At 42.9% G+C, this 24,794-nt stretch overlaps 1 protein-coding gene across 4 annotated transcripts in view; it reads left to right on the top strand.

The window, feature by feature from the left end:
• egfl7 (EGF-like-domain, multiple 7) overlaps positions 1 to 22,481 on the top strand; it is a 28,263-nt gene extending 5,782 nt beyond the window's left edge. For 3 of the 4 annotated variants that reach the window (XM_083792942.1, XM_083792944.1, XM_083792943.1), the window contains exons 2-10: positions 994 to 1,267; positions 4,082 to 4,204; positions 8,155 to 8,267; positions 9,631 to 9,726; positions 10,545 to 10,611; positions 11,245 to 11,435; positions 18,881 to 18,957; positions 20,295 to 20,457; positions 21,358 to 22,481. In XM_083792942.1, the coding sequence (XP_083649068.1) occupies positions 1,185 to 1,267; positions 4,082 to 4,204; positions 8,155 to 8,267; positions 9,631 to 9,726; positions 10,545 to 10,611; positions 11,245 to 11,435; positions 18,881 to 18,957; positions 20,295 to 20,457; positions 21,358 to 21,377 (933 nt within the window). In that variant the 5' untranslated portion in view covers positions 994 to 1,184 and the 3' untranslated portion in view covers positions 21,378 to 22,481. The remainder of the gene's footprint in view (positions 1 to 993; positions 1,268 to 4,081; positions 4,205 to 8,154; positions 8,268 to 9,630; positions 9,727 to 10,544; positions 10,612 to 11,244; positions 11,436 to 18,880; positions 18,958 to 20,294; positions 20,458 to 21,357) is intronic. The other variant, XM_083792945.1, reaches the window with a different exon arrangement.
• Positions 22,482 to 24,794: the final 2,313 nt, after the last annotated feature.

Here is a 24,794-nt window from a genome sequence, read left to right as displayed (position 1 = left end):
TAATATGGCGTAAAGCGTTTTTACTGCCAGTCATAAATCAGACGGTACTTTCACCACCCTGCATCATCAATGTCAATTAATGTCCATGCCTACATGTAACAGTGTTGATCACATTAAAATGACTGACGATTTATAAATTCCAACTAAATATTATTATTAAAGGACCACTTCACCACTTTTCAACCTATCTTCGTATACCTATCTTCGTATATATAATAATCATGATAAAATGGCACGATTTTTTTTCTACTCAGTCTGTGGGCAGTTTACTGTCTTCCAGTGACCATAAAAAGGTTTTAAATAAAAAGTGCCACGCTACAAGAGCATAAATTGTGACTTGAGCTTGTAGATTAGCTACTGTTTTTGAATAAAAAGAGAAAACAAAACTACTCTTCTATACTGCTACTGTATATACCGTATATTATATACACTATGTTTATAGTTCAGTGGAGCTCCCCAGAAGACAGTGTTTGGCTGCACACAGATCATACATAGTGCCAGGCCACGCATGGGGTCTGAGTTTCTGTTAGGATTGGCCAGAGCAGAGCTCTTCTCTCCAGTGGTCTGCCTTCAAAGCAATAGGAACTGAGCCAGACTGGAGATGATACGTTGTTTACAAGGACGAGAATGTTGAAGTGAAATATTTTGGAAGATGAGTGGCATCCATTTTTTTTGTCCTTTCTTAATTTAGGCCCAGCATGTTTTTCTTTTCATATATTTCGTTTTACGATGGTGTCGTGCAGCGAAAATAGCTGAAGATCCACAACGCAACAATGTCAAAATTCAAGAGGTTTTTTTTGCATGTGTATTAATTAAAGTGCAGTGAAATGTGTGACGATTGGACGTGTCACTTTCTCTACTAACGGTTCCACTTGCAGTACCCATTTAGATTTCAGCTTTTAGTTTTTGCTGTAGGTCTGCGTTCTTGTCAATAAAAACAACAATCAATCAATCAATCAATCAAAACTGACCATTGATCTGTCTCTGTCTCAGGTAGGTGGAGTCATCACCCCTGGAGGAGGAAGAAGAAGTCCTAACACATCATCCTCATCTGAAGACCACAGACGTCCCCTCCTCGTCTGAAGACCTCGGCCAAAGACGTCCCCTCGTCTGTCCTCCTTTGTGTCTCCTCCCGTCCAACTGGCAGAGAGAGAGAGAGAGAGAGTGGGAAGGACGGAGAAGACATGTACCAAACACTGCTCCTCTCCTCCACTGTCTTCATCCTTCATGTGACGATGGCGTCTCCTCACTCGTCTGGTCACCATGGGTAACTACTCTATTTTTTACTTTATCACCTGTCACCTATACAGCAGTGGGTTTCATTGGAAAAGAGAGGGAAACTATTAAATACATATTATTTATTGTGATCATTATGATTACGATTATTGTATAGCAATTGTGTGCGCAAGATTATTGTGCTAGGTTGACCACTCTCAACCCAGCCAGCGTCCCTATTTTTGGCATCTCGTTGTTGTCAAAACAATTTGATAGCTAATCTACAACATCGCAAAACAATAGGTGTTATAATATATATTTTTTAATTACTGTAATTAATTTTATTCTTTATTTTACAATAGAGAATAAAATTAGACTTGACATGGAGAAGTTTGGGTACGCCCGACAACTAGATTGAATGATTTTGATTGACTTAGACACATTGACTTGGTCCTACGTGGCTCAATCCGTAGTTAAACATCTTTAGTTCAAGCCTAAATTAGGCTGATTTGTTTGCAACACCCTATAAATGCTTGACCTGACATCCTCACCCTTAGTAAAAGTATGTGGAACACTCAGATAACGTTACACATCTCTCTCTGCCATGTCCCTGACCTCAAACCAACCCTCTGGGTCATAAACTACTCATTTACCTTTTCAAAAGCTCTCCCACAAACTCCAAAATAAACTGAAAACCTTAGAGGAGGTCATAGAGAAATGACAATTAAGGGCCAAAGATCAACTTGTAACCACTTTCAATCTGGTGTCGCTATTTTGGGCTTGGCATTATAGGTGGAACATTCAGGTCAAACATTGTCAAGATTTTTCAAGAATTGTAAGAAGAATTTTAGCAGATCAAACTCAGTGTTTTCCTTGATTGATTGAACATTTTATTGGACAGAAATGCAAACGGCACGAGTACAGTCATACAGTTTGTCTGTCACAGACACAAAAAGGTCCAGTGGACTTGTTTCCATTGAGGTCCTACACAGTACACATTCAAATAACTCAGTTATTGTGAGTCTGTGTCCTTGTAGATCAGCTATGTTTGATATATATTCTTTGCACGACCAGCGTATACGACGGTTTATGTATTGAGATGCATTCAGAACTGATCATAGGCCAAACTAAAGTAATTAACATATCAACTTTCAGAGGCACACAGAAATGTAAATCTTCAAATCTGTAGTTTGTTTGTGTAATATTGGTGAAGCAGAGCAAAGCAATTTGTCCTCGGCATTCTTTGGTAAATCCGTTAAGATGCATTTTATATTCCAGAAACTGTCACAGCTCATTTTGCTGTTCAGTCTCTAGGAAGCCCAAGGCTAATAGTTTGGTTAGCTGAAGCTAGTGGGTTTCGTGTCAAGGATGCCCCAAATTAACCCCCAGATAACATTTGTGTTTGAACATTTTTCATTATATTTTAAATCTACAAGCTCACAACGCATCCTATCACAACACGCTGTGAGCTTGTAGATCGGCTAATTTCAATAGCTGATGCATATATATAATATAGTTAAACTGACTTTGATGCTGTATTAAAGGAGTGGTTCACCCAGAAATGACTTATTTTCTATCAAGTCCATACCCCACAAAGCCTTGAATTTACGGAGATCTGTTTATTTTTGTTGCATTCCGGAGCGAATAATTGGATGACCGGGGTGGCTGGTCAGCAGGATCGAGACCCAATGGGCTCTCTCTATGCACACAGAATAACTCCTCCTACTTCCGAGCTGCTTCCCTACTTGGTGTTACCGATGGTACTAATTAAGGCTCTGTTCCATTTAGTGTGCAGTGGTTCTCAAACCTTTTTTTAATTTCAAGGACCCCCATAACTCTTAAGAGTGTACAAATGGAACCAAATGGACCCGTATTAAGGTTCCATTTGTACACTCTCAGAGTTACACATGCACGTACGTACGGGGCTATTTGGAACCCACTCAAGGACACTTTGAGACCCACTGGTGTAGCGGAGTGTTTCCAGTGAGCCAATAACGCACACAATAGCAGCACCCTGACTCAGGATGGAACAGCTAGCCTTCATTAGTGTCAGCGGTAACACCTGTGAAGGAAGCTATAGGGAAGGGGCCCCAAGTTCTTTCCAAAATGGTGTGTGTGCATATACTGTATATATAGAGCCCATTGAGTCTCGTAATGGTCATCAAATTATTAAAAGGATCCCTGGCTAATGAGACAAATATGCCTTAAAAAATTATACTTGCCCTCTATAACTAAAATACAAAAATAAAAACACCTTAAATATTTAATTTCTTTCATAAATAAAGAAACTTTCACTCAATAGGAGCTGCTCCTGTCGCAAGTTGATGGTGTCATATGTCCATGTGTGCCCTATGGAATGTATGGAATGCATATGTTAATAAAAACAATGTAATACTTCCTAAGGATAATATGAGCATCAAAGCAACATTTTACATACTTTTTATTAGCACGTGCATTCCATATATTCCATAGGGCTGGACCACACATGGACATACTGTATGACATCATTAACTTGCGACGGGAGCAGTTTCTATTTTAGTGAAAGATTATTTATTTATGAAACAAATTATGAAAAATATTGAAGGTGTTTTTATTTTTTTCATTTTAGTTAAAGAGGGCAAGAATAATGTTTTAAGGCATATTTGTCAGGGATCCTTTTAAGAATGCGACAAAAACAAAAAAAAAACCTCAAAGGCTTCATGGGGTGTGTAATTGATAGAAAATATGTTTTTATTTTTTATTTTTTAACTCATTTGGCTCATTTTGGACCCACCCGACGACCCCTGGTGGTTCCCCCGGACCACACTTTGAGAACCAGTCCAGTCCACCTGATGATGTTTTCCTTGTTCTCTTCCCCTCCACGCAGGAGGAGAGTGTGCGGCCATGAGGTGCGTCAGCGCGTTGTCACGACAACAGAGTCGTACATACAGCCGGTGCACAAGCCGTATATCACACTGTGTCAGGGCCATCGCCTCTGCAGCACGTACAAGTAAGACTCACCGCACACACTGGAGCGCACTGACTGACACACAGGGTTATACTTCTTTTTTTTAAACAAACACATTTCGTTTAATTTATTTGTTTATTTGCGAGGGACCGTATATAAGACCTGGAAAGCATCTGTGTCGTTTTAGAGCATTCTTTTATACTTTGGCTATTCAAAAATAGCAGATATACAATTTGAAAAAATCTTGAAAATGTGTGTTAAATCTTTGAACATGAATATATATTCTAAAGCAAACATTTTCAACTAATTATATTTGCTTCTGGCTGTCCCTAGAAGAAAATATTTTGAGATTGCGGTCTCGGCGGCCAAATACATATAATTTTAGAAGTCCTTGACATCCACAAAATAGTTTGAGCACCAGAAAACAGAAACAGAAAACTGTTACAGCGTTTAAAAGACAATTGTAGAATCAGCCTCAGATATGAACCCATTTAGGACGGTTGCACCTATACGTTGTTGTTATACCTTTCAAGGTGGGAACGCCTCTGTGTCATTTTCTTTTGTTATATTTCGCCGTTGTCTGGCAGAAACCTCTCATCTCCACATTCAAATTCTTTGTTCTTTCTTCCCGTAAATGAATACCCTACAACTAACACCCTACTTGATCACAGTCATCACACTACATGCGTCACACAAAAGTATAAAAAGTAGCAAATCGACAAGCTCGAAACGCTACGCGAGAGCTTGTCGATCTGCTATTTTTGCTATCTTTTTTTATTTGCCACAATGTGTTTGTGTGGAAAAAACCTACAGTACAAGGTTGTGCAAACAGGACACTTCTCCCAGCTCTGAGAAATGCCATGTATACATTCTGTGACATGTCGACCATAACCGACGGCTCCACCCGAAGACATCATGTCACACAGTCTCAACATGACCGTACTGATAACTGATATGAGCGCTATCATTAAGATCAGAAGATCGCTATTAGTTGAAAGAGTAAAAAAAGGGCCGCCCCATACCAAGCTCTAGAACTTCAGTAACTATAATGTTGTGCCAAAACAATATACTGTAAATATAATATAAAAACGATACAGGTATATCGTTGTGTCTCCATATTTTACCTATTTTATTTATTTACCGGTATTTGTTTTTGTGTGTGTAAAGTAACGCCCTACTTGATCACACTACGTCACAGAAAAACATCAAAAATAGCAGATCTGCAAGCTCTTAAGCACGGGGCAACACGACACGCTTGTCGAGCTTGTAGATCTGCTACTTTCGCCATTTTCTAATTTGAATCGGGAAAAGAAAAGTATTTGGACAGAGAGTGGATATTCATATCATAGTCATAGTTACAGTGTGTTTGTCTTTTCTTTTCTCTCGCAACGGTATACAGTAGGCTACAGTACAGTACACACACACACACACATGTAAATACTGAACTGGGTCAGGGCATCGCATCACATATTTGGTGGGACTCTAAATATCTAAGTGCTCTGTGTAACTACGGGAAATGAACCGCCTGCCCACAGAGACCGCAGCGTTGTTTATCTTGGACAACCTCTTCCTCCATGCTTTACGCACTCTCAATCTCTGCCCTCTCTCTCTCTCTCTCTCTGTCTCTCTCTCTTTCTCTCGCTCTCTCGCTCTCTCTCTCTCTCTCTCTCTCTCTCTCTCTCTTTCTCTGTCTCTCTCTCTCTCTCTCTCTGTCTCTCTCCCTCTCTCTCTCTCTCTCTCGCTCTCGTCCACACTCCCCGCATTCTCTCCCTTCGTCTCTTTGTCCCAGCCTTCCCCTCCTCTCTACACCAGTGGTTCTCAAACATGTCAAGGACCCCCAAATTGACACCGATTAGCCCGCGTACCCCCATTTGAAGAGATATGCCAGGGACCCCCACCCCACATAAGAGAAGATTTTTACGGCTGACTCTCAACCCGTTTAATTTCAAGGACCCCCCCCCCCCCCGACATGAATTAGGCTACGCGGACCCCCATTTAATGGCATTTCTATCGCTGAGACCCCAATTTATATTGTAAAATCATTTAACTGTGAGAGTGTACAAATGGAACCAAATTCCATTTGTACACTCAAGAGTTACAGACCCATAAGGGTCCATTTGGTTCTAAACTATCATCTAGCTATAGGGACCCCCTGGAACTCCCTCAAGGACCCCTGATCTGTCTACACTCTTCTACACTCACTCACACTTTCTCCATTCTTTTGCTCTGAGACACACTCTAACAACTGTATGAAATTGCACAACTTTAACCATTTATTTGCTTTTAAGCCTTTTTCTGAATTTGTCGTCCATTTATTTCTGAATGTTCTTCTATCATGACGTGCCCAGATATGGCAGGCTGCTCCGAGTTAACATTTAAAGCTTTGTTTGGTCCATTTTAGTCGGGCAAATCCCAAGTCTTTTCCCCCCTCGATGTCTGTCTTTCTTTTACCTTCATACACACCTCATTCATTCTGTAGCTTAGCCCGTGCCAATTAAAGACCCGAGGCAGATTATTAAAAAAGAATCTTCTAAATCCTGACAGTTTTCTGAAAAACTTGTTTCTATGTCAACCTGTTTCATGTCAAGGACCCCCAGAATGATCTGCATTTGGCCGCGAACCCCCATCTGAAAATATGTTGTTCCAGGGACGCCCCAGAAACATTGAGCTAAAAACGTTCGCTCGTCTGAAAGAATATATATTCAAAGATTTGCGGCACATTTTCAAGTTTTTTTCAAAAAGAGCAGATCTACAAGCTCGTAGTGCGGCACTCTGTGCCACGCTATGAGCTTATAGATCTGGTATTTTTCAATAGCTAAAGTATAACACCAAAAGGGGTTCCCGTCCAGAATATATCTATCAGTGACATTTCCGCCACCAGCAAAAGCTCTGAATGTAGATTTGGGCCTTGCATCATAAACTCACTCATTCCCTGTCGTCCTTCGGGCCACTCCATCCTCTCCTCATCTCTCTCAAACACTCGGATGTCAGCGGTCTGTGGTCCAGAGGTCAGTGCTTCAGCTGTCCGTCACTGCCAAGCCAAAGCTTTTGGGGGAGTGCTTGTTTTGGTTCACTCCACGTCTGCAGGCCGTATTATGCGCAGGGTTTTACAACAATATATATTATGGTAAATGGTGCATTTGTATAGTTCCTTTCTCCAAAGCACTTTACAATGTGCATTATACAATACATTCACACACACACCACTGGTGGAGGAAACTCAGGAGTAGTTTGGGGTTCAGTGTCTTGCTCAAAGACACTTCGACAGTAACCAAGTATACAGACCCACATCAAAGTATAAGGTTTATGTTTTTGAATCAACTTATTTATTTATTTAATGTCTACTGCTCTTACTGCATTTACGTACTGCATTAACCCATTTTGACCTGAGATCAGATTCTAAAAATGTTCTTCTACATCCCGACAGTTTTCTGAAAAAGCTATGTTTCTATGTCAGTCGTTCTTCGATTTTTCAAAAATAGCAGACCGTACAAGCTCGTAGCGCGCCACCGAGTGGCTTGTAGATCTGCTATTTTTCAATAGCTAAAGTTGGTGAGATGCGAAAATACCTTTCGCTGTACTGTACTGTACTTGTACAATAAATCTCATCTCATCTCATCATCTCAAAACGAGGCAGGCTCACTGACAGCAGTTGAGTGCCTGCCCTGGCCTGCACCGAGCGGCGAGCGCACATGCAGTCCAAGTTGGCAGGCCGCAGTGTGACAGAGTTAGGTTTTAATGTGACGCAAAGCGAGCGCTCCCTCCGCACGTCACCCTGCTCCTTCTTGGCCCGGGCTTTGGCAGTGGCACACATGCACACATGCGGCTCCATATCCATGTGCATTTCCATTCTCTCATTAGCATTCTTGTGGTCCGATATGACATGGAAATGACTAGCGTGGCCTTAAACCACACGCAATGGTGATGACAATATAATGAATGACTGGTAAACCCTAAAACCCTTTGTTCCCCCCCCCCCCCGTTTTGAACAGGACCGTGTATAAGGTGGCATCGCGGCAGGTGAGCAAGGCAGTGCCGAACTCCCACTCCCACCCAGAGTGCTGCCCGGGGTGGCGTCGGTTTCACTCCCACAACTGTAATCAAGGTAAGTCTGAAGGACTATGTTGTTAGAAGTATGTATGACCGGGTTTCGGTTCAGGGTTACAGTATGTTTCCTGGTTCCGGTACAGTATGTATGACCGGGTTTCGGTTCAGGGTTGGATCACGTAGATAAAACTTAAAACTCGCAATCCGTCATTTTTATGTCTTGCCCGCCGGCCGCGGGATTTGTCTCTACGTCTCACACGTGATATCAAATGTCTAGCGGTCATCCAAGAGGCAATCACCCACTATACGCAGTACTACTTGTCAACCACTAGGTGTCCTACCCAAGTAGGGAGACCATCTTCAAAGTCCAACCACTAGTTATATTGTATTAAACCCATTTCTGGGCGGGAACCCCATTTGGTGTTAGCATTATGTTATGCTTTAGCTATTGAAAAATAGCAGATCTGTAGGTCTGCTATTTTTGGAAAAAATCGAACGACTGACATAGCTTTTTCAGAAAACTGTCAGGATGTATTAGACATTTTTAGAATCTGATCTCAGGTCAAAATGGGTTAACAAGTTAACAAGTGAAACCCTATATTTTGTTGTCCAGGGTATCGCGAGGGGGTTGTACCTGTTCCCCGCCTTATGCTTAGTTTTTTTTTTGCCATTTTACTGAAAATAGACGATCTACAAGCTCACAAAGTATCACGGTGTGAGCTTGCAGCATCAGCTATTTTCACCAAATGTTAGGCTATAGTTTCATGACATGCCCAGAACAGGGATGGGCTCATGTGGTTGACGACGTACTCTAAAATAAAGTTTTATTCATTCAAATGTGTTATGGATTTGCAATGTATAGTGTCAGATCAGAGCAGTGGTTTTCAACCAGTGGTCCTTGAAGAAGGGGTTTCAGGTGGTCCCCAGCTTAAATGATGTTGAGTTGGTAACCAAATGGACCAGATCTTTAACTCTTGAGAGTTCAAATTGACGGGGTTCTAAATGGACCGTTACAGGGCTGTAACTCTGAGTGTACAAATTAAACCAAATGGACCATTACAGGGCTGTTTTTTGATTGATTGATTGAAATATTTATTAACAGTTTGCAGAATTACAGTATATTTCAAGCACAACTCAATACAAAGACTGTTAACTGTGAGTGGACGACCCAATAAAGCAATTTTTTTACAAGAGGTTCCACCTTGTTCAAGTCATCAAAAGACGTACAAATAGACACTTCTATATAGCCAAAGAACAGAACAGAAACTCTGAGAGTGTACAAATGAAACCAAATGGACATAGACTCTCAGACCTACGGGGACCCTTGAAATGAAAAAGTTTGAGAAGCAATATCCTCTTTAACATAATTATTTCTGTGTTGATGTGGAGGTGTTAAACTTGAAACACTCACTCTCTCACAGCAGTGTGTGGCCAGTCCTGTGCCAATGGAGGAACCTGTTTACGACCCAACCACTGTGCATGTCCACTGGGCTGGACAGGACAGCACTGCCAAACAGGTACACACGCACGCACGCACGCACGCACGCACGCACGTGGTGAGAACCCAAATATGCAGGACAGCCAGTCAGAATTTTGACTGGGGTTACAAGACTGACTGGGGTTACAAGACTAATATACACATGAGGGCTGATTACACATGGGATACAGCTGGGGATTAAGACAAGGACATAGAACCAAAACAACAGGAATATAACAGAAATACAACACCTAGACATGCAAAGGCTGTGACTGAGACATGCACGCACGCACACACACACACACACACACACACACACACGCACAGACGCACAGACATGTTTGAGCAGCACAGTAAAATTGTCAGTCAGTGTTAGTGTTAGTGAACACATTTGGGTAACTTACATTTAATCTGTACATGTTCAGAGTTAGAGGGCTTCCTGAGTACTGTTAGTTTAGCACCTTAAAGGGATATTTCACTTTCATTCCCTAGTTGAACATGTTTCAAGTGAAATGTCCCTTTTCCCCCCTGCTCAATCTGTATTTACTGCAGCTGTGTCGGTTTGTGAAACTAATCCAGATCAATCACAGGACCACTAGATTGTATTGTATGTCCTCCTGTGATGTTCATTAGAACTGAGCGATTCAATTGTTTTATCGATTAATCGAATCGTTTGTGCCGTATTTCTTTTTTAGTATATACTATATACTGTACATCACTGAATCAACATGAAAAAAATCCTATAGATTTTTCATGATCGAATAAATCGTATACTTTAATCAATTGTTCTTTATTATGGACTACTGTGGTTGCAGCCTTAACAATGTGTCTTAACGCTCGCTGTGGTGTTTGTTCCAGACATGGATGAGTGCAGTGAGCAGCAGCCCTGTCCCCAGCGCTGTGTCAACACGGCAGGCAGCTACAGGTCAGTGCTGACTGAGGCCACTCATATAAAACCCTTTTTCACTGACGAAAACAAAGTACAAAATGTGCCATGATAAATATACTGACAATTTGACTAAAATGTTAGGGAGGGACTATAGTGGAGAAGAGAAGAGATCATTTTATTTTTGGTTTCGGGTGTTTGCTTGGGCGTTCTGAAAATAGCACATCTACAAGCTCACAACGTTGAGCATTGTGTGCTTGTAGATCGGCTATTCTTTTCAGCATGCGATCAAGTGTACAATCAGGCATTACGACGCCATCAAGGCCCCGGCAAAATGCTTCTTTGGTCTCGACAAAATCAACTGTAGATTTAGTCGGATTAAAATCGCATGAGATTTAGTTGACTTCACCAGACTAACACTAACACATCTCAGGTGACTTAACCCATTTTGGGGCGGGAACCGGGAACCCCTTTTGGTGTTAGCATTATGTTATGCTTTAGCTATTGATAGGTCTGCTATTTTTGAAAAAAACCGAAGAACCACTGACACAGAAACATAGCTTTTTCAGAAAACTGTCAGGATGTAGAAGACATTTTCAGAATCTGATCTCAGGTCAGAATGGGTCAAAAAGACAATGGCTAAAACTAAAGTCCAAATCCTCCCTGCTCCAGGTGTGTGTGTACGGAGGGCTTCACGCTGGCAGAGGACGGACGCTCCTGTCACAGACTGCACCCCAACGTCCCCGCCGCGCCCCCTCGTCATCATCATCATCATCATCCTCCCCCCACCCCCACCACCACCACCACCACCCAGAACAGCCAGATAACCATCCACGAACTCAGACCCCACCCCAGTGGTTCAGGTAAAACTTCACTTCACTTCACACCTGTGTGGAAGTGAGGGGGGACTCTTCTCATGACGTAAAATAGACACTATGTCTATTTGCTCAGACACTATATGACGTCAAATTCTCCATTCATTGTCAATGTTTGTGTATAGGACAAAGTTGGTGAACATACACAAAAAGCTGGATATGGGAGGGGCTCGCGCCCCTCAAAAATAACCTAATACAGTAGGTTTTTTCGAACCTTTTTCATGTCAAGGACCCCCAGATGAATGTGTATTTGGCCACGGACCCCCACCCCCCCCACCCCATCTTTTGAAAAGGTTTTGTGCCGGGGCGGGGACCCCCTCCCCCCCCCCCTACTCATTTCATCTTCTTTTTTTTGGCTGCCATGGGGATAACTTTTTATCCCTGTCCCGGTCAGACTGAATTAAATACATGCATTAACTTCCTGGGATGAATGATGTGTTTGATATTTATGTTGGATCACAGTTCATCAATTTAATTAAAAATGTATCTTAACCACATTAACCCTTCTGGCCTCCTTATCTTGGGCTTGTGGCAAATTAGTATTTTCTTTTTCTTTTTTAATATTTCAAATGTACGGTACTTTGTTGCACGACGAAAGTATACATAGGGCCTTATAACTTATAAGTGGTTAAGAAAATGCCCCCACCTCCCTCTGTTTTCTTTTACAAATTGAATCCTGGTGCATACAGTGTGTAGTGTGTGTGTGTGTGTGTGTGTGTGTGTGTGTGTGTGTGTGTGTGTGTGTGTGTGTGTGTGTGTGTGTGTGTGTGTGTATTATTGCAGCCCGGCCTTTCAGAAGATGGGAACATAGCCAGCTTCGCGGTCCATTATTACTTTTGGTACGCGCTATGCCACTCTCAACTCGTACCGTGAGTAATAATGCACTGCGACTGGTGCCGACTGCAGACTCCATGTGACATGGTCCAGACAACAGGAGGAATTAAGTACTCGGACATTTTACCTACTGTATTAACCCATTTAGAACTGAGGACCTGATCCTACAAAATGTCTTCCAAATACTGACCGTTTTCTGAAAAACGTTATCAGTGGTCGTGCTCAAACATTTTCATGTCAAGGTCCCCCACAGAATTATCTGTATTTGGCTGTGGACCCTTCATCTGAAAATATGTTGTTCCGGCGGGGACCTCCCCAGAAGCAAATATTTGAGTTTAAAAACGTTAACTGTGAAAGAATATATATTCAAAGATTTGTGCCACATCATATGCCACATTTAAAAAAAAGAAATAGCAGATGTACAAGCTCATAGCGAGCTTGTAGATCAAGTTTGTTACAATTAAAAGTCCTGCGTTCAAACATTTTGCCTGTTGTCAAAGTGCAAACGTATTATAGCATCAAACTACTTAAAGGACGTCTTCACCCATTTTAAACCTCCCTTCATATAATTATATGAAGATGGTTGAAAAAGGGGCGAAGTCCTCCTTTAAAGTTGTAAAAGTCAAAGTACTCACGATGCACAATGTCCCATTTCAGTCCTTAATTTGTCCCACTGCATATTCGGCTATTCGAAAAACAGTCGATCTACAAGCTCACACCGCTTCACATTGCGACGCGTTGTGAGCTCGTAGATCAGCTCTTTTCGAACATTTTCTATTCATAATTTGATTCATTATTATTATTAATCATCTAAATCCAATTGCAACAAAAAAGTACAACATTTGCCTCTGAGACGTGGCAGAGCCTAGAAGTATAAAGGAAGTGGCAGGGAAAAGTACCGTGCCATGTTACTTCTTTATTGGCAAACGGATAAAAGCGCAATAAAGCTAGCAGCTAATTTCCGCCACGGTACTTACAGTAAGTACAGGACTGGAGTAAAGGTGCTGACTGTGGGCCGCTGTGATGTGGGCCAGACTCCAGACCACTCCTTCATGTCAAGGACCCCCACATTGACACTAATTAGCCCACGGACCCCCATTAGAGAAGCCATTTTTACGGCTCTAGCAGTGATTCTCAACCATTTTAAGTTCAACGACCCCCCAGTTTGACATGCATTCGTCTACGGACCCCCATTTAACGGCATTTCTATCTCTGAGCCCCCAAATTATTAAAACCTATGGTAATTTAACTCTGAGAGTGTACAAATGACCCGTTAGGGTCCATTTGGTTCCATTTGTACATGCTCAGAGTTAAAGACCCATATGGGTCCATTTGGTTCCATTTGTACATGCTCAGAGTTAAAGACCCATATGGGTCCATTTGGTTCCAAACTATCATTTAGCAGGGGGACCCCCTGGAACTCCGTGGACCCCACTTTGAGAACCACTGGTCCAGACAACAGGACCTCAACCTCTGCTGTTGTCTGGAGTCTGGACCACATCACAGCTCTGCATGTACAGTACAGTAGGACCTGGCTCCTACTGTACATGCAGAGTGTGTGACGTGGTCCAGACTCCAGACAAACAGCAGTTAGTTGAGGCCTTACTGTACATGCATGCATATCCCATGCAGGTCCCATGGAACCCTCTGATAACGTCTGAGCTAACAGAGGCTGATGCAATGTAAATATACAGTTGTGAGCAAAGCAAACATCCCACCGACTGACTGTACTGTACTGTACTGTACCACGCTGGAAAACTCCTGGGTGTTTAACTAACCCCTTTTTCTTTTTTTTTCTCCAGTCAAAGCTTCTATATTCTGACAGCAATCATTGCTAAAGAGTGTTTGTTCGGTATAACAGGGGTCGCGATCTGTCCCTGTTTCTCCCAAGCTCTTTAATTTAAAAAAACGGAAAATAGAATACAGTTTCTGGATATTAATATCCGGAATGAATATGAGAGAGAACAAACGCCACATGTATTACGTAGCAGCTTCAATTGTACAGTTTTACAGTTTCAAGTGTGTTTCATCACTTCACTTCAGTTCTCGATACTGATCTAATCAAATCAAATCAAACTTTATTTATGTAGCACACAGTGGTTTTCAACCCTTTTCATTTCAAGGCCCATTATTTATTCTGCATTTGAGCCACGTACTGTACTGTACTGTACTGTACTGTACTGTACTGTACTGTACGGACCACCATTTGATGAAATGTATCCTCTTTTGAATATTTTGTTATGGTTGGATAAGATTTTGTCCACAATCCCATGCTCTGTGGTACCATTAGGAGAGATAACCGCTGTTATGGAACACTCTATAGCACTGGTTCACAAGGTTGGGTCTGGGGACCCCCAGGGGTCCTTCAGGGGCTTCAGGGGGTCCCCCAGCTGTTAATACAGCATCACAATCATTTTACTCACTTTATCCATTTATACATTTTTGGAAACTCTTGAATAATTGTGTTTTTTTTAAACACAAATCTTCTCTTCTTGGGGTTCCTGCTGGCACAAAACCTTTTCAAGGACCCCCAAATGTACTATTATATGTTTGGCCTTATTGGACCCCCAATATGGCCAAACATATCGTACATTTGGGGGTCCTTAATTGGCACAAAGAAGTTTGAGAACCACTGCTCTATTAGCAGTCATTGTCATTTGGATATTGAGCTATTTAACACGTATCCCACGTTCATTCTGAGAGTGCATAGGCTACACATGTAAGAAGATTCTCCCTCTCAAAGTTAAAAACAGATCAAATGAAGCACTGTTTAGTGCAGAGCCTCCTTTTATTGACCATAGCGACCCAGGATACTCCTCTCTCTCCCACTCCCACACTCTCTCCTTTCCCAAAGCATTTATCTCATTCCCGCACTACGAGTGTTTACTGTGTCCTAGCAACAAGCAAACTACGTTGTAGTTAAAACCCAGGGAAAATCTCTTTCATTCCCACCGCATAATGTCAGCCCTATATATACAGTATATATACTGTATGTGCACCTCGGAGGATTACAGGCAAATGAAGCTTTACAACGCTCCTGGCGGAAGACGCTTGGGGGGCGATGGCGTTCCTATTATGTGTGGAATGAGATGAAAGAATTACTAGTAAGGATGTTCAATATAAAAAGGCGATATTGGCCCATACTGTACGTGTACATGCATTTCTTGTCCCCTGTCTCCACTTATGGTTCCTCGACACTCGGTATCCGTTCCTTTCAGCTCAAAAGGAAAAGGTTTTAAATACCAGATTTACAGATGAATCTGTTTATAGCCAGACTGAGGTTGTTCGACCCCCTGCAGAGTGCACTGGAAATGGATTGATGAGGCACATCGCTGTGTGTAGAACTATTGCTTAATCAGCACAGAGAGACACACACACACACACACACACACACACACACACACACACACACACACACACACAGAGAGAGAGAGAGAAGGAACATTTCGTCTCTGTCGGGTGTGCAAACCTCATATGTCCCAAAGTAGCTGATCTACAAGCTCAAAACGTACCGCCGTCACGCCATGTTTTGATGCTACTTTTGATTGCTTTTGTGTGACACACTGACACTAGTATGATCAAGGTTTTTTTTTACGAAAAAACCCACAAAAAGTTAAAATACAGAGATAAGAGTTTTCTGCCCCGACACAGCAACGCTATATTACAAAACTCAACGTGGCTAAAGTGAACTCTAGAGTTTTGTTTTGGCCTGAGTTATCAGTGAGCAGCTTCTCACATGCAGGAATGCAAGGAGACAGCAACAGAGCTTTCACATCAGACTACAATGTTTTGCGGGGGAGCGTTTTACCCATTAAATTAAAATGTGACATATTATTGCTTATAGCAGCTTTAATTGTTTATATGCATGTGGGGTGTTGCTAGTGATTACAAAGACAAAGACTCGCTCAGCACTGAAGCCGTTCTGAAGGATGGGATTTTGACAGAATCTAAATTCCCTAGTAGTAACTGACTCACCTTTAAGCCTGATTTGAATGGCTTTGCGTGCCAAAAAAGAGCCGATCTGCAAGCTCACGACACGCTTTGAGCTTGTAGATCGTCTCTTTTCCAGCCACGCGATAATGTCATGCAACAAAGTATAAAGAGAATTTAGTTTCTTCTCTCTTCTGTGCGCGCTCTCTCTCTCGCTCTCTCTCTCTCTCTCTCTCTCTCTCTCTCTCTCTCTCTCTCTCTCTCTCTCTCTTCAGCTCTTGGCCACGACTCGAGTTCTCATTCCAGCTCCATCAACCTTGTCTGCTGGGGGTCACCCCCCCTCCCCTCCCCTCCACCTCACCCTGTTATTCAACTCACTCTTGTCTCAGTAATGGCCCACATCTGGGAGAGATTCAGCCGTTTCTCTCGGTCCGACTCAACTCGGGGGGGCCGGCGGGCCGAGGACCTGGGGAGGGTCTCCTTATTCCAATTCTGATCTGACCGCTGCCCCCCCCCCCCCCCCCCCTCCCTTCGGGGTGGAAGCAGACACTTGTCGGTGACATGTCGGGATCACGGACCCCACATGTCCCACCTCTGTCCCCTGGAAAGTGATACAGGGTGAGAAAGGATGATGGAGCTGTTTCTCTATTTAGCGTGCGTGCGTGCGTGCGTGCGTGCGTGCGTGCGTGCGTGCGTGCGTGCGTGCGTGCGCGCGTCTTGTCATCGCCACCCTCTGGTCCGTGTGTCTCTGCTCGGGTTCTGGTCCGTGTGTCTCTGGTCGGGTTCTGGTCCGTGTGTCTCTGCTCGGGTTCTGGTCCGTGTGTCTCTGGTCGGGTTCTGGTCCGTGTGTCTCTGCTGGGGTTCTGGTCTGTGTGTCTCTGCTCGGGTTCTGGTCCGTGTGTCTGTGCTGGGTTCTGGTCCGTGTGTCTCTGCTCGGGTTCTGGTCTGTGTGTCTCTGCTCGGGTTCTGGTCTGTGTGTCTCTGCTCGGGTTCTGGTCCGTGTGTCTCTGCTCGGGTTCTGGTCCGTGTGTCTCTGCTCGGGTTCTGGTCTGTGTGTCTCTGCTCGGGTTCTGGTCCGTGTGTCTCTGCTCGGGTTCTGGTCTGTGTGTCTCTGCTCGGGTTCTGGTCCGTGTGTCTCTGCTCGGGTTCTGGTCCGTGTGTCTCTGCTCGGGTTCTGGTCCGTTTGTCTGTGCTCGGGTTCTGGTCCGTGTGTCTCTGCTGGGTTCTGGTCCGTGTCTCTGCTCGGGTTCTGGTCCGTGTGTCTCTGGTCGGGTTCTGGTCCGTGTGTCTCTGCTCGGGTTCTGGTCCGTGTGTCTCTGCTCGGGTTCTGGTCCGTGTGTCTCTGCTCGGGTTCTGGTCCGTGTGTCTCTGCTCGGGTTCTGGTCCGTGTCTCTGCTCGGGTTCTGGTCCGTGTGTCTGGTCGGGTTCTGGTCCGTGTGTCTCTGGTCGGGTTCTGGTCCGTGTGTCTGGTCGGGTTCTGGTCCGTTTGTCTCTGCTCGGGTTCTGGTCCGTGTGTCTCTGCTGGGGTTCTGGTCCGTGTGTCTCTGCTCGGGTTCTGGTCCGTGTCTCTGCTCGGGTTCTGGTCCGTGTGTCTGGTCGGGTTCTGGTCCGTGTGTCTGCTCGGGTTCTGGTCTGTGTGTCTCTGCTCGGGTTCTGGTCTGTGTGTCTCTGCTCGGGTTCTGGTCTGTGTGTCTCTGCTCGGGTTCTGGTCTGTGTGTCTCTGCTCGGGTTCTGGTCTGTGTGTCTCTGCTGGGGTTCTGGTCCGTGTGTCTCTGGTCGGGTTCTGGTCCGTGTGTCTCTGGTCGGGTTCTGGTCCGTGTGTCTCTGCTCGGGTTCTGGTCCGTGTGTCTCTGCTGGGGTTCTGGTCCGTGTGTCTCTGGTCGGGTTCTGGTCCGTGTGTCTCTGGTCGGATTCTGGTCTGTGTGTCTCTGCTGGGGTTCTGGTCCGTGTGTCTCTGGTCGGGTTCTGGTCCGTGTGTCTCTGCTCGGGTTCTGGTCCGTGTGTCTGGTCGGGTTCTGGTCCGTGTGTCTCTGCTCGGGTTGTACTTCGGTGCACCTCAAGTGTGGCCATGAATCATCGTGGAAGGATTGATGATGTGGCAGGAATCAGGATGCTTTTAAACGTATGAACTTTGGCTCCGAATGAAGGGGATTAAACCACATCATTTGATCTACGGTCCCATCACCACCTTTCCCCCTGCATGCACTCTTCTAAATCAGGTCCGTCCGTCCGGGGAGCCCCAGAGGGGGTCCTTGAGGCGGTGTCCAGGGGGTCCCCGGCTAAACGATTGATAGTTGGGAACCTGAAATGGACCGCTACGACTACACGGGTCTGGAACTCGGGAGAATGTACATTCCATTTGTACACTCTCAGAGTTAAACGAAAACTGATGACTTCACAGTGCGGATTGGGTTCCTGGGCAATAGAAACTCATACAAAATGATGGACTGTGGTTTAATAATAATAATATGCACATTGTTGATGTCGGCAGGAAACTCTTATCTCCATATTCTGATGTTTTGTGTTTTTTCTTTTTGTTGAGGGACGCTAGTAGTAGCTATAGCACTGGTATAGGTCCCCGGACCACTGGCTGAAGAAGTTCTAAAATCAATGAACATAATAGTGTATGTTAATATCTATATGCTTCCATCTCCATATGTTGTGTGCAGATGGGACACTTGGCCTGGTGGAGAACGTGACAGAAGAGGTCCAGAGCCTACGCAACAGAGTGGAGCTGCTGGAGCAGGTATAATAATACCTGCTTATTATGTTCTTCACACGCATGCATAGTAGTACTGTACATGCATGCATACAGTACTGTACGTGCACAGTGGAATGAAATGAATCTACGCGGTTAATACCCATTGAGCCCTTGATACCTGGCACAGGATTCTACAAATTCCTTCTAAATTCATGACGGTTTTCTGAGTGAAAACGTATATATGTTTCTATGTCAGTAGATACTTTTTTTTTTTTTGAATCGGCCTCAGTCCTAAATGGGTTAAACATTTTATTGGATATTCATACAGAGCAGATCTACAAGCTCGTGCCACGCTGGCAAGCTTGTACATGTGCTTTATTATTATTAATTTTATTCTCGAAAAGAAGATTTTGAATAATTGTTGAACAAATCTTCTCTTCAGGGGGCCTCCAAATATAAACAATTTGGGGGGCAAAAAAAAGAGAAAAGGAGGACCAATACTTTGTTCCCACGCAGTAGCCCTTAAAAGAAATACTTAGTGTCTTTCTTTAGAATCATTCCTCTTTGCTCTTGGACCCAGTGGGAAGGAAAAGTAAATACAGCAGTGAGGGATTGGATGAAGGGGTTTCATTTCATTTACAGTGGTGGAAAAAGTACTTACCGTAAAAAAAATAAAAATACTATGTTTCAAGTAGTAACGGAAATTCTAAATTGACTTGAGTAAAAGTACAAAGGTATATCTGGCATCAAAAGTAAAAGTACTCGTTATGTAGAATGAATGTCCCATTTCACAAGTTTTCACAAGTAAAAAAGAAAATAAATCTTTTGAAAGTAGCCGATCTAAACATGCCCACAAGGCTTGTGAGCATGTAGATATGCTAATAATAGCATATCTACATGCTCACAAGCCTTGTGAGCATGTAGATATGCGATTTTCAAATGGCCGAAATGTTATATAGGGTCGAACTGTTGGTTAGTGTGTTTTGTCCTACTAATAGTAAAATCACACCTGTGTGAAGTGAGCGGTGGAACTATACTGTAATTGTTATACTGTACTGAACTCCTGTACAGACATACACTTGTGCTGAAAAGGACTGGTGTAAAAACTCAGCTTCCCATCGTGCACTTGTGTGAAGCTCAACAGCGCCACTTTCTCACCTGTTGGTACCCTAAACAGACATAGGGACACACAAAGCTACATGTTGGAGACGGTGTGCCCACCGCTCAAAAATCTACATAGTAAAACTGGTGACTATAAAGTTGTCAAATAATTGTAATGAAGTAAAAGTAGTAATATTTGCCTCTGATATGTAGACAGTGGAGTATAGACATAAGAGTGCCGTTGGTTCATACTGTATCTCATACTGTATCTCTGCCCACAGAAGCTGCAGCTGGTGCTGGCGCCCTTCAACAGCCTGTTCTCACTGTCGCTGGACGAGGGTCTGTCCGAGAAGACCACCTTCCTGTCCCACTCCTTCCAGCAGCTGGACCGCATCGACTCGCTCAGCGAGCAGATCGGCTTCCTGGAGGAGCGCCTCGGCACCTGTGAGTTTAGTAGTTTAGGCGCCTCTTATCCCCATTCTGACCTGAGATCAGATTCATACGAGGTTTCCACTGGACAGTACACACTGGTCTGATTAAATTATAAAAAGGGTATCTTTGAAAAACAAAGAAAAGGTCTCCGCGCACCGTCAGACACACGCACAAAATGTTGCTCTTTTGACATCCAGTCATCCAGGTCTTCAACATCTAAAAGACAAGATAAGTCATATTAGTGGACCCAAAACCTCTTGTATTCTAACTTTATATTCTGGTCTATTATTTTTGGTAAATGAAAGCGTATTATTATTCTAGGGTACATTTGGTTTCATTTTACGCTCATTTCATTCTACTGTATGTTCTTGCTTTACAGTCAGTAGATATGTAGCCATGCCGCTCCCTTTCTTCCCATTGCTTTCTCTATACATTAATGTTGATAGATATACAGTAGATAAATGGTAAATGGTGCATTTATATAGCGCCTTTATCCAAGGCGCTTTACAGAGATTGTGCATTACATTCACCCATTCACACACACATTCATACACCGATGGCAGCTGAAACCATGCAAGGCACCAACTAGCACATCGGGAGCAATTAGGGGTTCAGTGTCTTGCTCAAGGACACTTTGACAGTAACTCTGGGGGAGCCCGGGTTCGAACTGGCAACCTCCAGCCACTCTACCCCTGAGCCACCGCCGCCCCCCTAGATACACTTCAATTATTTTGTCTCCCTATTAAAGCGGTTTGTCTATCCTAGGAAAAGCACTCACAGAAAAAGCTGTAGTTACTGTATGTTAAAAGGTTACTTTTGACCCCAGTCTCCCCTATGTATGTTTGTATACTTACTACATAATAATAATAATAATAATAATAAATACATTATCTTCTCCTCTTTCTACTGTAGGTGGCTGTCATGAAAATTAGAAACCTGGACACGGCTGAAACTTGAGGGCTCTTCACACAACTCCATGACGTCATGACTAGTAGATTGTTTGCTCTTCATGGGATGTTTGACCGGTTTAGCTTTTTGGGAGAATTGACCACGTTCGGCCACGTGGCGTACGTGGCAGCCATTTTGTAACAGTATCCTCGGTACAGTAGGGGTATCCTCCCCAGCACACATAATATGAATCAAACCACCCAAGCAGGGGTCTTCGATGTTTTTCAGGCCAAGGACCCGTTAGCTGAGAGAGATAAAGCAGGGACCCCCCCCCCACCCCCAGGGACCCCCCCCCCCCACTACATTGTATACAAATATGTATATTTTCATCGATTTCATAGACAAACGTTTCCGCTATCCAGCCTCCGTCAGTCTGTGTGAATTACACACACTGACAAGGCTGGATAGCAAAAACGTTTGTCTCATTATGATGTAAAGATACAATATGAAGAGATAAAACTCACTCTTGCCACTTTGGCCACCCAGTACCTTTTAAAGCAGAAAAGTAATTTGCTTTATTTCAGACATTAACCACTTAAACCCTCAATAGTAAACTAAACTAAATGTGAACTTGACTTTTGCCTCTGTAAGTGGTTTGCTCTCCCCCCCCCCCCCCCCTTCTATATTGAATATAGCCATCGTTGTGAGCTTGTAGATCTGCCATTTTCCACTAATGTTCCTCTGAGAATAGGGACGCTATAGCTAGGGAACCCATTGGCAAAAAAACAAAGGAAAAAACAGCACCATCTTTCGTGAGTCAACAGTCTTGCCTCGAGAGACTACAGTCCATAACTTCTCATCACAAGATTTGGTCCATGCTTCATTTGTACGATGATGATGTGTATGTAAAACAGGCCTTAGAGTGGAACTGGACATGTTTGTTTCTCTATCCTGTTTCCATGAATGTTTGAGATCAGTGCAGCTGTTGTCTGCCCCCCCCCACATGTCCAGGGGCAGGGCAGACATGAACATCCGTATTTATCTATTTAAGTTATGATTACTTTTTATGTACTTCTCACTTTGTCCAATAGCCTTTGTACTTTTGTGTTTTTGTAAAATTTTCGAATAAAATGTGCTAATCGATATTGTATCGTGTGTGTGTGTGTGTGTAATGCATGTAAAACCTGTGTAGATGTGACTCTATTAGTAGCCATTATTAAACAAGCAAAAATACTATACAGGGAAAATAAAAAAGGATAGAACCCTGTGGAACTCCTCCGGTCAACGACATATTGGGTTTAAGGTGTTTTAATAGCTTTGGTGAAAATCACATTTTTTTTTATACAAATACACCATCTAAACTCAACATGAAAAGTGCTTTATTTAGAATGTGAACACTTTTGAATCTTTTTTTTTTTCTCCCCTCTCCAATATCTTTTAAATATAATTTAGTCAACGGTCAGATCAACCAGCAAGGTTGTTGCCGAGCCCGTTAGCCATCAGTCATTTTCTGTTCATGAGACAAAGCTTACAAACCAGGAAATTGTATTTTACAAAATAACTTAAAAATGTAAAAAGAAAACGAGAGAGAGAGAGAGAGAGATAGAGAGATAAAAGAAAAGCGGGTACAACAACTGCAAAGAAATGTTGACGGTTTACATTTTGGAAGAAACCAACTTGGTAGCAACAATGGTGAACATTCAAATCTCGTGGAACAATAAAAAAAGAAAAAGCAGTTTATGTAGAATATACATATAAATATGTTAAAGAAAAGAGAAACATCACAGAAGTTGATTATTTGCTATTAACTGAGGCATATCCCTCCAATACACGGTTGGTGTGCTGGCTTGGAACAAAAAATAAACCCGGTAGGAGCAGTGTGGTATCCGAACGTTTTAGCTCGAGAGAGACCCAAAATAAAAATAAATGTTATATCTCCCCGGGACACAACGGATAAATAAATGTTATGTCTCCCCGGGACATACCCGGATGAACAAACTTGTGAGCTTGAAGATCAGCCATTTTCACTACTTCTTAACACCCATTTTGGGCGGGAAAACCCCTTTTGGTGTTAGCATTATGCTATGCTTTAGCTATTGAAAAATAGCAGATCTACAAGCTCATAGAGCGGCGCGCTACGAGCTTGTAGGTCTGCTATTTTTCAAAAATCGAAGAACCACCGACATCGAAACATAGCTTTTTCAGAAAACTGTCAGGATGTAGAAGATATTTTTTTTAAATCTGATCTCAGGTCAGAATGGGGTTAAAAGTTAGATTTGGGGGTGGGTGGGGTGGGGTCTTGCAAATCTTTTGAAATAATATATTAAAAATAAATGTAGGAAAACAAACAAAATAAAGGGATATTTACTTGCGACCCACAAATGGGTCCCAACCTTCACTGACGCCCCGAGGAGCACAGCAGCGATAAATAAAAACACTCTATGAAGAGCAGTATACAGGCCTCTGTTTCTGTGCACATCAATCTAGGGGTGAATTTTTACATCTAAATGTTTTGAATATAAATACATTTCCTATACTTGATATCAGCTGTATGCAAGACAACATCCCACAGGAATACAATAAAATAGTTTTTATCCCATTAGTACACAAATATCCTGAATGTTGAAATACATTCTTAAGATGGTGCTGGGGGGGGGGGGGGGGGGCTGCAAACCAATGCATCTTTGCAAACTTAAATATAAAGGCAGCGAGCGAAATAAAACATCCCAGAGGCAAATTAAACAGATGCTGCATTTTTCACGAATACATTTTCACTCATACCAGGTTAAATGTCATTGTCGATACATATTACAAAATATAAATCCTCTCATAAGTGTAATAGACTAACAGTCCAAAGTGACATGAAAACCCAACTCAAATATAGGGACACAGCCTCCAGAATGAGTCAGTTATTAACCTAAAATAATGTTAAAATAAGAATATAGCAAATGCCACGACTGGAAATAAATTTACATTTACATTTAAATGTATTTGTTCTAAAGTAAAGCTGTTCTGTAATATAATTCCCTTCTCATTTAACGCAATTTAACAAAATAACATTTGAGTATTTACGATGCCTCTGATAAGCTACTGTACTGAATTAGTAATCAGATACTTTTCAGGTTCATCGTAAACGGAAGAAAACAAACCAGCCGGATTGTTTGCGATCTAAAGCCCTGAACACACCATGCAGACTCGACCAGAGGGTCTCCATGAAACGCCTTTAAACATGAAACTCCTTGCGACTACTTGCAACCATTATTCCCAATGGCATGTTGCAAGGAGTTGCATTGGTGTGGTTTGTTTTGTTGCAAGAAGTTGCAGCGGTGTGGTTTGGGCTTAATACACATAATTGCTCGTCTTGCTACCACCCACGTCTTCAAAGCGCAAAAAAAAAAAACTCGCATGTTTATCAATGAAAACTGTAAACCTAAAAGGCGATTTATAAATCTTTTACGTCT

Source organism: Protomyctophum parallelum, assembly GCF_964188405.1.
Source record: "Protomyctophum parallelum genome assembly, chromosome: 21".
Taxonomy (NCBI): domain Eukaryota; kingdom Metazoa; phylum Chordata; class Actinopteri; order Myctophiformes; family Myctophidae; genus Protomyctophum; species Protomyctophum parallelum.
This window is presented reverse-complemented; position numbering and strand designations above follow the sequence as displayed.